Source organism: Carcharodon carcharias, chromosome 17 (assembly GCF_017639515.1).
Source record: "Carcharodon carcharias isolate sCarCar2 chromosome 17, sCarCar2.pri, whole genome shotgun sequence".
In the NCBI taxonomy this organism is placed as follows: domain Eukaryota; kingdom Metazoa; phylum Chordata; class Chondrichthyes; order Lamniformes; family Lamnidae; genus Carcharodon; species Carcharodon carcharias.
The window spans coordinates 25460133-25473944 of record NC_054483.1 but is presented as its reverse complement, the minus strand read 5'-3'; the positions used below and the strand labels follow the sequence as shown (position 1 = coordinate 25473944).

Sequence of the window (13812 nt, the reverse complement as noted above, 5' to 3'; positions counted from 1 at the left end):
GCATAATGCACTGGCCAACTGCAGCAGAGACTTCAGTGTGCTAGCCAGGCGTGACATATTTCTGATCTCTTCTGCTGTGAAGATTATCTGGCAAGAGAGCAATCTGTTTGCCTCGATGATTCAGAGGTGGAGCCAGTTAAGAAAGAATCCAGATAAAAAAGAGAGAGTCGGAACACTCCCTCCATTCCTGCAGAACCCCTTCCATATGCTGAAAGGGATCGAGTCCTTCAGGAATGAACTTCCTCGCTGGCTTCTCGGTCGTTGCCTGGATGTTCTGCACCTTGGCCACAGCAGAGAGAATCTTTCACCGCAGAGACCGTTCCGATATCAGAGTGGCTCATCAAGCTACCCCCATCAGCGCTCAGCATTCTGCCCAGGTAAGAGACTGACTCAAAGCACTCACGCTCCGTCTGTCTTACAATCTAAATCTGTGATAAACCAAGTTCCTCGTTGCTAAGTTTACATGTTGGGCACATTCTTTGCGACACCTGTACCTGTCCCATACAAGTTGGAAATGAATTCCAATTTCTCCTGCTGGCAGATTATAAGGCTCTGAAATAGAGAATGATAAGGTCTTGACTTGGACAGTCTGGCTGTAATCCACGAAAGGAACCCTTCTCCCATTTAAACTTTTAAACCCCAAGATAGACATTGGAATCACGAGATCTTCATTCATTTCCAATTTCTGAAAATACCACATTGCACAGGGCAAGCCCAGCACATGCAATGCAAAGGACAGTGTTGTTACACCATATTGCAAGTGGCCATTTCTGGCCAAGACCCACTCAAACCCAAGGTCCCAAGGATTAATAATGAGTCACATCCAATCTCTTTGCTCAGGCCTTCATTTGAAAAGCTGCAGTGGTTCAAGAAGGCAGCTTACCACCACCTTCTCAAGGGCAATTAGGGATGGGCAATAAATGCTGGCCTAGCCAGCGAAACCCATATCCCATGAACAAATTGAAAAAAAAACATTTCAGCAGAAGTTTGGAACCAGCTATCTTTCAATGCTCACCAACTTTGCCTTTCTATTCTATCAGAAATTCCTTGCCAGGTATGGATGGACAAAGCCCGTTAACTGGGAGGACATCTTGCATCAAGATGCAGCAGTATCCACTGAAGATCCAGCCCCTCCGGACTTGATGAGTCTCATCAAAGAAGACTTGGAAGTCTCAAAACAGATGGATCCTTCAACAAACCAAGTCACAGAAAGTCCAGCTTTTATCCAGGCTTTGAAAGCATTCCAAGAATCAAATGGACTAGCAGTAACTGGCATCCTTGACCCGCCTACAAGAGAGGCAATGAACACACCCAGATGTGGGGTGCCAGATCGGAAATCTATTCCTCATGTTCAGCTATCCCTCAACGCGACACTGTCTATGAATGGCACGGACAAGACCAACCAGACATCTGAGACAAAAGTCAGTGTGACAAGAAGTGGTCTTGTGCGCAAGAAGCGATTTCTGCACCGTCTCTTTCATGGTCGGAAGTCAAGAGGGAGGAGAAGGGAGGTTGCCGATGGCAATGTCTCTGGCCTGGCCTTTGGCAAACGGAAACTCAAATGGCGTTTGCTTAGCGAGGGTTACAGCTCTCAGTTGTCGGTTCTTGAGCAGAGAGCTGCCATTCGACTTGCTTTCAGGCTGTGGAGTGAGGTCACACCAATAGACTTCGAAGAGGATCTGAGATCATCAGTCTCAGTCATGGATATCACCCTAGCATTCGGAACAGGTAACAATGTGACCAGAGATAAAAACAGAGACTGCTGCAAATAATCAGCAGGTCTGACGCTATCTGTGGAGAGAGGAACAGGGTTAACGTTTCAGGTCGGTGACCTTTCATCAGAACTGAGGAAAGTTAGAAATGGGAGCAAGTGGAAGTGGGGAGGTTAGGACGAAGAACAAAAGGGAAGGCCAGTGAGAGGGTGGAAGACAGGAGAAGATTAAATGAGGATACGATTCATGGTGCAAGGTCACAGGGGGTGGGAATGGGACTAGTAAAGAAACAAAATATGCATCTGGATGAGGATAGCTGTTGCCCACAAGAGAAAAAACAGGAGTAAAATCCAAACCTGCAATGGTCAAGGAAGCAAAATGGGGGCAGAGGTTACAGGCTGAAATTGTTGAATCGAGAAGGCTGTGAAATCCTTCCCCCTTTAAAACCTTTCTAACTATTCCATTTCAGCTGAAAGGTTATCGACCTGAAACTTTAACTGTTTCTCCTTCCACAGATGCTGTCCAGCATCTTCGGTTTTTATTTCAGATTTCCAGCATCTGCAATATTTTGCCTTTGTTTTGAAGAGGTCACCAGACTGTCTCCAATCCAGTACTTACATTCAGTGATCGCCAGACTGAGCAGCACTGTGTGTTACAAATATATAGACATGCACTCAATCCACAAGTGTCATGAGCAAGAGCTAAATGCTGCTCTTTGAAAACACAGTGAATGTTCCCATGACTGCTCAACACCAGCCACTGAATGCCCAGCTTCCAGTTTTACTTGACACTTGTGATCGTTGAGTTTTTATATTGCTGACATCACTTTCCAGGAATTAACGTCAGTATTACAGACTGGAATTGACACAACTAATCACAATTTCTATTTTGACAGCTGCTGATTTTTCTGAGTCACAGCGCAGCCACAGGGATCCTTGTTTGCATCATTCTGAATTTGGATTTGTGGAGACCATCTTAACTATTTCGTCCCAGAATGTGAATGTGGGGGCTGGAATGAAAATAAAAAATGGGAGAGCAATGAGAGGAATGTGGGCTTTTCCAATGCATGCTCAGTGTGGGAGGCTGCTAATGAGGCTGAGAAATGTGGATTTCTATAGCACTTTTGAACACAAAATTCAAGGCTGACATTTCAGTGCAATTCAGTACTGAGGGAGTGCTGCACTGCTCAAGGTGGCATCTTGCATAAGATACATTAGACAGGCTCCATCTGGCTGCTGGGGTGGATGTAGAAGATCCTGTTTTCCAGGGGAGGGGTGTTATCCCTGTTGTCCAATATTTACCCCCCCAATCAACATTACAGAAACAGATGACCCAATCACAAACACATTACTGTTTGTGGGAGCTTTCTGTGCACAAATTGGCTGTCATGTTCCCTATTACAACAGTGACCACGCTTCCCAAGTGCTTCACTGGCTGTGAAGTGTTTGGAGATGCCTGGCGGTTGTGAAAAGCGTCCAAAAAAATGCAAGTCTTCCTTTTACTCTTTCATTACCTTTGGGCACTCCAATGTTCTTTCCAGCCAATGGAGTGTAGTCACTGTGGTCATGTGGGAGATCTTATTCAACTGTGTCCAAAATGTTGCACTATAACGTAGACATGAAGACAAGCTTCTGCCACAAAAAACTCAATAAAAACCAAGCTCAGTAAGCTGAATCACATCTTCACTTTTTCCTCAGGGCACCATTTAGGCTGTTCACAGGCATTTGATGGAGCTGGGCAGGAGGTGGCACACTCGTGGCAGAATGGAGCCATTCACTTTGATGATGATGAACATTTCACTGCAGCAAACAGTAACCAGGGAATCAGCCTGCTGAGGGTAAGCAACAGGGGAGGAGATGATCCAAAAGCAAGGCTGTTAAGACATGTGCAAAGGGAGCACCTTGAACAAGAGCAGCAAAAGCATACTCAGCAGGAGCTGCAGCCCATGGCGCAGAAGCATTAGGTCAGAGAGGAGAAGGTTGCAGTCTGAGTGGAGCAGTCTAATTTCAGTCAGAGAACTAGAACTCATGCAAACTAGCTACTATTCTCGAGCCACCGACTCCATCTCTCTCCCTGGCAACAGTCTGAGATTAAGCCACTCTATTCACTACTTTGGTGTCACATTTAACCCTGAGATGAGCTTCTGACCTCATATCAAAGCTATCACTACGATGGCCCATTTCCACCTCCGTAACATCGCTCACCATTGCCCCTGTCTCAGCTTGTCTGCTGCTGAAACCCTCATTCATGTCCTTGTTACCTTCTGACTTGACTATTCTGCACACTCGTGCCTAGTCTCCCATATTCTACCCTCCCTAAACTTCAGGGCAACCCAAATGCTGCTGCCCGTGTCTTACCTCACACCAAGTCCAATTCTCCTATCACCCCTTGACCTCCCAATCAAGCAATGTCTTGACTTCAAAATTCTCATCCTTGTTTTCAAATCCCTCCACCTCTCCCTATCTCTGTAATTTCCTATTGCTCAACCCTCTGGGATATCTGCGCTCCTCCAATTCTGGTGTCTGGTGCATTCCCAGTTTTCATGGTTCCACTATTGCTGGCCATGCCTTCAGGTGCCTACGCTCTAAGCTCTGGAATTCCCTCCCCAAGCCTCTTTATCTCACTTTTTTTCCTTTAAGACACTTCTTCAAACCTACCTGTTTGACCAGGATTTTGGTCATTTGACCTAATATCTCCTTTGCTTTAGAGTGCTCCTATGAGGCATGCTGGGATGTCTGATTAAATTAAAGGTGCTGTATAAATGTAGGTTGTTGTAAAAGAACATGAGAAATAGGAGCAGGGGTAGACCATATGGCTCCTTGAGCCTGCTCTGCCATTCAATGCGAACATGGCTGATCTTGCACTTTAACTCCATTTTCACATATGTTCCCCATATCCCTCGATTACCCGAGAGATGTTGGCCTTTATTGCAAGGGGGTTTGAGTACAAGAATAAAGAAGCCTAAGTACAGTTTTGTGAGATAAAATCTGGAATACTATGTGCAGTTTTGGTCTCCACATTTAAGAAAGGATATACTTGCATTGGAGGTGGCACAGTGAATGTTCACTAAATTGGTCCTGGGATGAGGGGGTTGTCCTATGATGAGAGGCTGAGTAAATTGGGCTTATATCCTCTGGAGTTTAGAAGCATGAGAGGCAACCTCACTGAAACCTACAAGATTCAGAAGGAGTTTGACAGGGTGGACGCTGAGAAATTGTTCCTGCTGGTCGGGGGCTCAGTCTCAGGAAAAGGGGCCAATCACTTAGGACTGAGATGAGGAGAAATTTTTTCATTCGGAGCATTGTGAATCTCTGGAATTCTCCACCCCAGAGGTTTGTGGATGCTCCAGCATTGAATACATTTAAGGCTGGGATAGACAGACTTTTGGTCTCTCAGGGAATTAAGGGATATGGGGAACGGGCAGGAAAATGGAGTTGAAGCTGGAGATCAGCCATGATGGTACTGAATGGTGGAGCAGGCTCAACAGGCCCTGTGGTCTACTCCTGCTCCTATTTCTTATGTCGATCAAAAATTTAAACATACTCAATGATGGAGCATCCACAACACTTTGGGGTAGAGATTTCTAAAGATTCCTCCGCTTTGAGTGAAAAAAATTCTCATCTCAATCCTAAATGTTTGAACCTTTAGGTTGGAACACATTGTGGAGCTAGCATGTAGAAACAAGATGAAAGCAGCCAGGGTTCCCTCTCTGATCACTTTCCAATGAGCTGTGATTGAGTGTGAACATGTGGTGAACTTTAAAATCAGGTATGATTAACTCCCCCAGCCTCACAAAGATCAAACAACATAAATAAAGAATGATGACTTGGGTCAACTACTTCAGGGGGGCAGGCTTTTGTAGAGCTGTCCTTATTTACCCTTCACCCAACATCGCTTAATCAGGTTATCTGGTCATTATCTCATTGCTTTTTGTGGGAGCTTGCTGTGCACAAACTGGCTGCCACTTTTCCTGTATTAGTAAAGGACTATACTTCAAAAGTACTTCATTGACTATAAATTGCCTTCGAATGTTCGATGAGATCTCGGAGGTGTGACAGAAATGCCACTCTTGCTTTAACAGCTACCCTATGGTATGAACTTTAAAAAATTTATTGTTTCATGGGATGCAAGGCCAGCATTTATTGCCCATCCCTAGTTGCCCTTGAGAAGGTGGGAGTGAGCTGCCTTCTTGAACTGCTGCAGTCCCTGTGGTGTAGGTACACCCACAGTGCTGTTAGGGAGTTCCAGGATTTTGACCCAGTGACAGTGAAGGAACGGCGATATATTTCCAAGTCAGGATGGTGAGTGACTTGGAGGGGAACTTGCAAGTGGTGGTGTTCCCACATGTCTACTGCCCTTGTCCTTCTAGGTGGTAGTGGTTGTGGGTTTGGAAGGTGATGTCGAAGGAGCCTTGGTGAGTTCGTGTAGTGCATCTTGTAGATGGTACACGCTGCCACTGTGCATCAGTGGTGGAGGGATTGAAATGTTTTTGGATGGGGTGCCAGTCAAGCGGGCTGCTTTGTCCTGGATGGTGTTGAGCTTCTTGAGTGTTGTGGGAGTTGCACTCATTCAGACAAGTGGGGAGTATTCCATCACACTCCTTCTAGATGGTGGACAGGCTTTGGGGAGTCAGGAGGTGAATAACTTGCCGCATGATTCCCAGCCTCTGACCTGCTCTTGTAGCCACAGTAGTTATATGGCTAGTCCAGTTCAGTTTCTGGTCAATGGTAACCCGTGGAATGTTAATAGTGGTGGATTCAGTGATGGTAATGCTATTGAATGTCAAGGGGAGATGGTTAGATTCTATCTTGTTGGAGATGTTTTACTGGGCTTGTGCTCAAGTGTAAAGGAAGATTTCAGCTGAAATTACAAACTTGGCCTTTCAAACTCAGATTACTAAAGCTGCTGCAGCTTTCCATCCTGCCCTGATTTACTGTCAGGTATCGAGCAGGTCAATCATGACCAGAATGCAAATCGTGGTTACAGGAAGGTACAAAGCCTCTTTAAAGGTGGCAGGATGAGTTGGTAAATGTGTCAAAACTTTTGCTTTTGTAATGCAAGCCCCTGTTTATAAAGACAAGAAGATAGGAGATTTTTTTTCCCAATGTAAGATATGTTCATCATGCACGAGTGTGTCCAAATGGGCACCGCACTGTCAGAAAGGTATCAAGGGCTTGGACAGGGTATTGGAATACAGGACAAATATCCTTCATCTGTACATCCAAAAACTGAACTTTTTTCATGTGGCTATGCAGTTAATTTGTATGTTGATAAAGCAGCATAACATCATTCAACAGGTGAAGTAAGTGTTAACAGGTCAGAAGTAGGGCATGAGAGAGCTGACAAATGGGGAAACAACCGAGTATTTGTCAACTATATGAGCCTCAGCTTAGGCAATTGTAATGCAGGTCGTCCCCGACCTCTAGTAGAGATGGTAGATCCGAAAATATCTGAATACTGAAATGCAATCGGTTTCAGATAAAGGATACCCAAACTGTCATAGCAGGGACTTCAGTTTTATGCACAGATTGGAGAAGCTGGGGCTGTTCTCTTTGTAAGAGAGGAAGTCCAGGAGAGATTCAGTAGAGGAGTTCAAAATGGCGAGGGGCTTGGATAGAGTAAATAGGGAGAAACTTTCCCCAGTAGCAGGTTGGCTATCAAAGGGCACAGGATTCAAGTTATTGGCAAGAGAATCAAAGATGAGAATGGGGGCATGGAAGTAATTATTGGTTCTGCGAGAGCTCGCACAGGCTCATTGGGCCGAATGGCCTCCCACTGTGCTGTGTGATTCTATAAGGCTAAGCTCAAGTTCCCGAAGATACATGGAATAACCACGCATGTGCTTTTTCCCCACTTTTAGGTGGCTGTGCATGAGGTAGGACACGTCCTGGGCTTGCCTCATATATATGGCAGGGGGTCAATAATGCAGCCCAACTACAGTGCGGTGGGCAGAGGCACAGAGCTGGACTGGGCAGATAGAAAAGCCATTCAACAGCTGTACGGTAAGAATTGTGGCTGTACATCTTGAAAGCTGTCCAGGCACAGGACGCCTGGTTCTAAATTGTGTTTTTTAAACATTCATTCTCAGTATTCTGGCAGGGCTGGTGTCCACTGTCCATCTCTGATGTCCCTCGAAGGTGGCAGTGAGCCCTCTCCCTGATCCACTGCTGTCCACATGGTGAAGGTGCTCCCTCCCACAGGTAGGGAGACTGCTGGGTGCATGACATGGACAGGAACTTGGATGGGATGGTGATGAGGTAGACTCGAAACATTAGAAAGATGCTTCCTGAGACAGTCAAAGGAAGCACATCCTGTGAGCCTGTGGTTACACAGCTTGTGATTCTCTGATAATTAAAATTCACAGCCATGGCCTGAGGAGCTGTAGTTTCCTTAGATTTGCTCGTCTTTTTTTATTAATTGATGAGATGTGGTCTTCGCTGGCTGGGCCAGCATTTATTGCGCCTTGAGAAGGTGGTGGTGAGCTTGCCTTCTTGAACCGCTGCAGTCCATGTGGTGTAGGTACACCCACGGTGCTGTTCAGGAGGGAGTTCCAGGATTTTGAGCCAGCATCTCTCCTCACTGGGAGCCCCAAATCACATCACTGCCACATTTGTTTCCAGCCTGCCAGCACTGGTACTTGCTGGGCTTCGGTTTAGTACAAACTGGGAGCAAACGTCTTTGAAACTGCTATGTTGGTTGAAGGTGTCTTTCAGGAAGTAGGTAAACGAGTATGTGTGGGTCAAGCAGATGTGGGAGAGAAGTTCCTCAATGTAACCTTATGAGTTCAAGTCGACAGATCACAAGTTACAGATTTAAACCACCTTACGATTTCTCTACATGTAGCTAGACGGGCAACCTGAAAATAAAAGAGCACTTACCTTTCACTGGGGCGTGTCCTCCTGCTTCCTTTATTAATTAAGCTTTCACAATGTGGGTTTGTCCTTCTCTTCCTGGACAGGGGTCTGCGAGGGACCATTTGACACAGTCTTTGATTGGGTCCGAAGGGAGAGGGGTTCGGATGGCAGGCTGGTTATCAGTTTCAACACGTACTTCTTCCGGGACAGTTGGTACTGGATGTACGAGAACCGCAACAACCGCACTCGTTACGGAGACCCCCTGCCAATCTGCACTGGCTGGCGTGGCATTCCCACAGCAGGAATTGATGCCTTTGTCCACGTCTGTACCTGGTCAAAAGATGCTGCTTACTTCTTCAAAGGTAGTAGACAATCCAGGCAACAGCATAGGAACGGAAGATTTCCGCTCGTTACTGAATGGAAAATCTGCCGCAAACCAGCACAATCAGGCAACGTTTTTAAACCTACTTTTTGTTTTCCAAAAAGTACTTTAAAAAAACTTGCTTGTAGAGCAGTAGCTTTGCGCGGTTCGGTTAATTATTGGTGAAAATGAATGTCAGGAAAGAAAAAAAAAGCACTTTTAATCAGTCGTGATTCCACGACCTGTGCATAACCTGATTTAAAATGACTTCAAATGCATCTAGGTTATCACAGAATGGCTAGGGTACAGGAAGCCATTCAGCCCCTCGATGTCTGCACTGGCTCTCCGTATGAGCGATTCACCTCGTGCCTTCTCCTCATAACCCTGCACATTCTTCCTTTGCAGATAACAGTCTAATTGCCTTTTGAATGCTTCAACTAAACCTGTCTCCCCCGCACTCTCGGGCAGTGTAGTCCAGACCTTAGCCACTTGCTGTGTGAAAAAGTTATATTGAGGGATAGTAGTCAGTTTCTTAGTAAATGGAAAACAAAGAGCTTAAAACCTTTCAAATGGGCCAATTCACGTCCATGTGCCTAAATTTTCAGCCTCCGAAACCAATGTGCGAATCTTGCCATGGTAATGAATTCACAATATTGGGACCATGGCCAGTTTTGTGGGTGGGGCTGGCATCGAACTCCACACGTTCTTTAAATTCGTGCAAAGGGCCGAAGAAGCTTGGCTTACGCCGAATGCAATTTGTAGTTAAAATTCTGCCATCTTTTGCTGTTACACCAATTTCCGGTGGATAAACCAGTGTAACTGAGCGGGAAACTCACTCCATCAGGGCAGGGGAGAAAAATAAAGATATTCTGGGGAGTGGTGACCAACTGGTTCTGAATGACTCAGTGGAGAGTAAGTGTGGAAATTCATGGATTGGTTAGTCGATTTTTTTGCACTCAAGTTGAAGAACACGAGCGGTCCTTTTAACTTGCCTGTTTGCCACACCAAGCTGGATGCCCTACACTTGCCCCCTTGGTAGACATTGGTCATAAAGCCGCATTGCTGCAGTATGATGTTACAGTTTCCTCCTCTAGCCAGAATGAGATCGATGATTTATAGTTGAGCCATTTGTGTTGAAGGGGTTGTTGGCGTTGGCAGGTGCTGGTAAAGCAAGAGAAAGAAAAGGTTCACACTATTAAATTGAGCTTGGGTAGTCTGATAGAGAGAGATTTTCTGCTGAACACTATGGGTTGACACTGTCTACAACACCATATCTTTACCCCCTTCCCCAGCACACCTACCACCCACTCCTCCCACCCTGCCAGACCCACCCAAATTTGTTCTCCAGTTGGGGGCAATATTGATTACCTTACGGGCAAGTACAAATGGCCATTCAGTCAATCACAGTGTGGATTGACTCACCTGCATAGGCTGAACCTGGAGTTGGGGACAAGTGAGTGAACCATTTGGGTTTTTGTAACAATCCTGCAACTCTCTTGGTCATTGTTTCAACTTTAATCCACCAACTGGTCTGTTGTGTTGTTGCATATTTACAGTGGAGAGTAAAGGTCTGGAGAGAACCCCATACAAAGTCCTTGCATGTTGCGACCTATCTCTAGACTGCCCTTAGCTCCAGGTCATGTGCCTTCTTACATCTTCATGAGGGCGCTACTGTACTCAACGTCCTATTAACCGTTTAGGTACCAGATCCTTCTGCTACACCAACCACCGATTTTATTGAAATCAGCTTCACAACTTGCCAGGGTCGGAGAACACATGGGCCAAGCTTTTACAGCCCCTCCTGCCTGGTGGGATATTCCAGTCCCACCCAACTGAATGGAGACTTAAATGGCTCGCCTCATCCCAGCCATGAACTCTGCGTCGCTCATCCTGTCGCAGTAGTGTGTCTGGACAGGTTAACAGACTGGTACGTCGAGTTCCCTTCTCAAACACCAGCTGGGCTGCTGAATGATAAAATCCCACATTAAAATGAGAGAATAGGGCTTTGGCTTAATTGTATCTGAATCACACTGCGGACATTGAGTTTACGATCTGACATTGTTGTTCTTCAGTGAAACTCGCTTCTTTTCAATCAAAAAGAAGTCGAATATAATGAGGGAATGTTAGAAATCTAGTGATAGGTCCTAAGAGCTGAAGCTAGTGCAGGAACAAGAAGCAGAATATGAAACGATCGCTGAGTGTGTGAAGAGGGAGGAGCCACATCTCCCAGACCAAGGGGGACACTGGGAGGCAAAGAATACATCGGCTCCCTATTTCCAGTGGTAAAGACAGCACCTTTCACAAATGCTCTACATGTCTGAAACTGGGAGACAAAGAGTTCAGAAACTCACTCCACACAGACACCTCACGGCCAGAGCCTGCACCAACACAAAGTGATGTGGCCAATCAGAATGGGGATTGCTGACAGTGGTTGCCAGAAAAGCCTGACCAAAAAAAACAATAAGCAGCAGCAGCAAGCACAAAGCGTGTCCCTATTCAAGCTATTTTTACATGTCGATAGAAATAACGTTATTCCATTTGTCCAATAGGCACTCAGTACTGGAGGTATGACAACTTAAATGACCGTGCATATACCGAGGATCCGCGTGGTGTCAGATATCCCAAACTCATCTCCAGTGGATTCCCTGGTATTTCTGGTCCGATTAATGCAGCCTTCTTCGACAGACGTGATCAATGCATCTACTTCTTCAAGGAAAGCATGGCGAGTGTTTCTTTTCCTGTCCCATTGTGCCTCTCATTCTCTGTTTCTCCATCGAGGTCAGTGACCACGTTGCCCTTTTTCTCCACCAGGCCATCCCCCAGAGCTGCCTGTTTGCTGCATTAAAACGAAAACTAGCCTGTCCTGGGTAGACATTTCTGTGTCATACTTGTGGCTGAGTAATTATTTGAGAGAAATAAGTATCGTTGTATTTAGCATATGCTTAGCACAAACTTTGCCTTGCAAGAGCTTTCCAACTGACCCAATTCTCCATCCATCACACTGCAGCATTCCATGTCTGAATGGTTAGGGAGTTTGTCAGAGTGTGGCAATGGAAACTATTCAAAATGAAGTATGAATCAGAATTGTGAATTCCAAAGCTCTGACCAACAGAAAACAATCCAGAATACATTTTCCACATCCTAACAGTTGCTGCCACTAACTAAATGTAGAAGCAGGTTACACAAATCCTCCAATGTGCCATTTTGTATTAACTCTCTGCGCTCCAACTCAAACCATTTCCAGTCTGCAGAGGAAGGGTGCATATCGCACTGGGACTTGTATTGATGCATCCAAAGTGGCCATTCAAGTAGGATGCCAGGACTTGCTGTTCAAAGGAGGCAATGATGAAAGAACTGAGCATTGCCAGTATTGAAAATTGCAGTAACAGCAAAGCTGAAGAATGGTTCATATGAAAGAATTGAAATAAAGTGAAATACTAAGTTTTAAACTCAACCTATGCTTAGAGAGAAATTTTACGAATAAAGGGGTTGCTTAATTATAGCAATTATATGTTAAGATTCATTTATCTAAATGCACCGTTGGTGAATGTGGGCTTGCTATTAGTTTTCAGCTTGACTATTTCCTTCATGGAAGTCTTTGCAAATCACTATTAAACTTTGGTCCTCAACAGGTTACAGCATTTAACGTCAACACCAACCTGAGGCTTCCTGGATATCCTAAGAGGATCATCAATGTCTTCCCACCCCTGGTCCCTGGAGACCATCCGATGAGCAACCTGGATGCGGTCTACTATTCCTACACTCATAGGGCTACCTTCTTCTTCAAAGGCGTCTACTTCTGGAGGGTGACCAACAGGCGTGACAGGGTCACCAACCACAGCATACCCTACAACGGCCTGCACCCCAAGCGCAACGTCAATGAGCAGTGGCTGGATATCTGCAATGTGCACCCCTCTACCATGACATGAGGCCACAGAATATACTCTTTGAAAGATCAAGAAGATAAAGTCAGAGAAGGTCTGATCGGGCAAGGAGAGACAGACTGAACAGAGAAAACACCAGGCTGAACTTCTTACCTTTTCACTCCCCAGTGGCCCAGAGCAGAGAAGGGATTTATTTTCTGGATCGCCCTGAGCTCTGCCTACTCTAGAACATCAAGCATCTATAATGTGAACTGCATGCTTATCTGGATGTACAGAACTTCGGATCTGCCACAGAGTAACGGTGTTTTTTTTTAAAGATGAGCACGTTCGCTGGAGATGTTATTTGTCAAATATCGCAATATCGTTCAGCAGTAATTGTCTTGTCTCTCATTTCTTCACCCTTTATTCTCCCAGCATTGTTTCAACTGCATATTTTTGAGTTTCAGATGTGTTAGAGTCCATTTTCACTGCTAGAAGGTCAAGTGTTCAATTCATTGTGTAATTGTCAACTGATTACATATTTAGCCTTCATAGAATATTTTGTTTTTAATCATTTTTACTCACATGATTTTTCAATGTTAGTGAGGACATTGTAATTTCATAACAGTATATTTCACAAGTGAAGAATGAAGTGGACTCCATGATGCACATGAACAGGATGCTGTGCTGTGTCAGTATCACTCAGCTTTACTCACAGTGCTTTTATGTAGTAAATTTCTGTGCTTGTCTAGTTGAAACCTGTTACTACTGAGGAGTGGGACACTTGGACATTGGATACACAACCATCATGAGATACAACAGGTTCAAATGAGAGTGAAAACTTCTGAAATTCTGCCTTGATCCCAACAATCTCATTCCCTCTAATCTATTCACACTGCAACGGTGATAAAAACAAAAAACTGCGGATGCTGGAAATCCCCCACCCCCCCACTAGAGCTATACCTGGAGTGCCCTACCATCCATTCTTAATCAGCTCGTTCGTTTAGATAATATCACCAACT

At 45.1% G+C, this 13812-nt stretch overlaps 1 protein-coding gene across 1 annotated transcript; it reads left to right on the top strand.

Moving 5' to 3' along the window:
- Positions 1 to 233: 233 nt before the first annotated feature.
- On the top strand, positions 234 to 12856 carry LOC121289615 (matrix metalloproteinase-21-like). The gene is made up of 7 exons (XM_041209237.1): positions 234 to 377; positions 1041 to 1728; positions 3410 to 3549; positions 7573 to 7714; positions 8671 to 8928; positions 11477 to 11649; positions 12560 to 12856. Exons 1-7 carry the CDS (start codon positions 234 to 236, stop codon positions 12854 to 12856), a joined length of 1842 nt encoding a protein of 613 aa, XP_041065171.1.
- Positions 12857 to 13812: the final 956 nt, after the last annotated feature.

Coding starts and splice junctions, on each gene's coding strand:
- LOC121289615 (XM_041209237.1), top strand. CDS start 234: ATGAACTTCCTCGCTGGCTTCTCGGTCGTTGCCTGGATGTTCTGCACC. Junction 378..1,040: donor GCGCTCAGCATTCTGCCCAG/GTAAGAGACTGA, acceptor CTATTCTATCAG/AAATTCCTTGCCAGGTATGG. Junction 11,650..12,559: donor ACTTCTTCAAGGAAAGCATG/GCGAGTGTTTCT, acceptor GGTCCTCAACAG/GTTACAGCATTTAACGTCAA.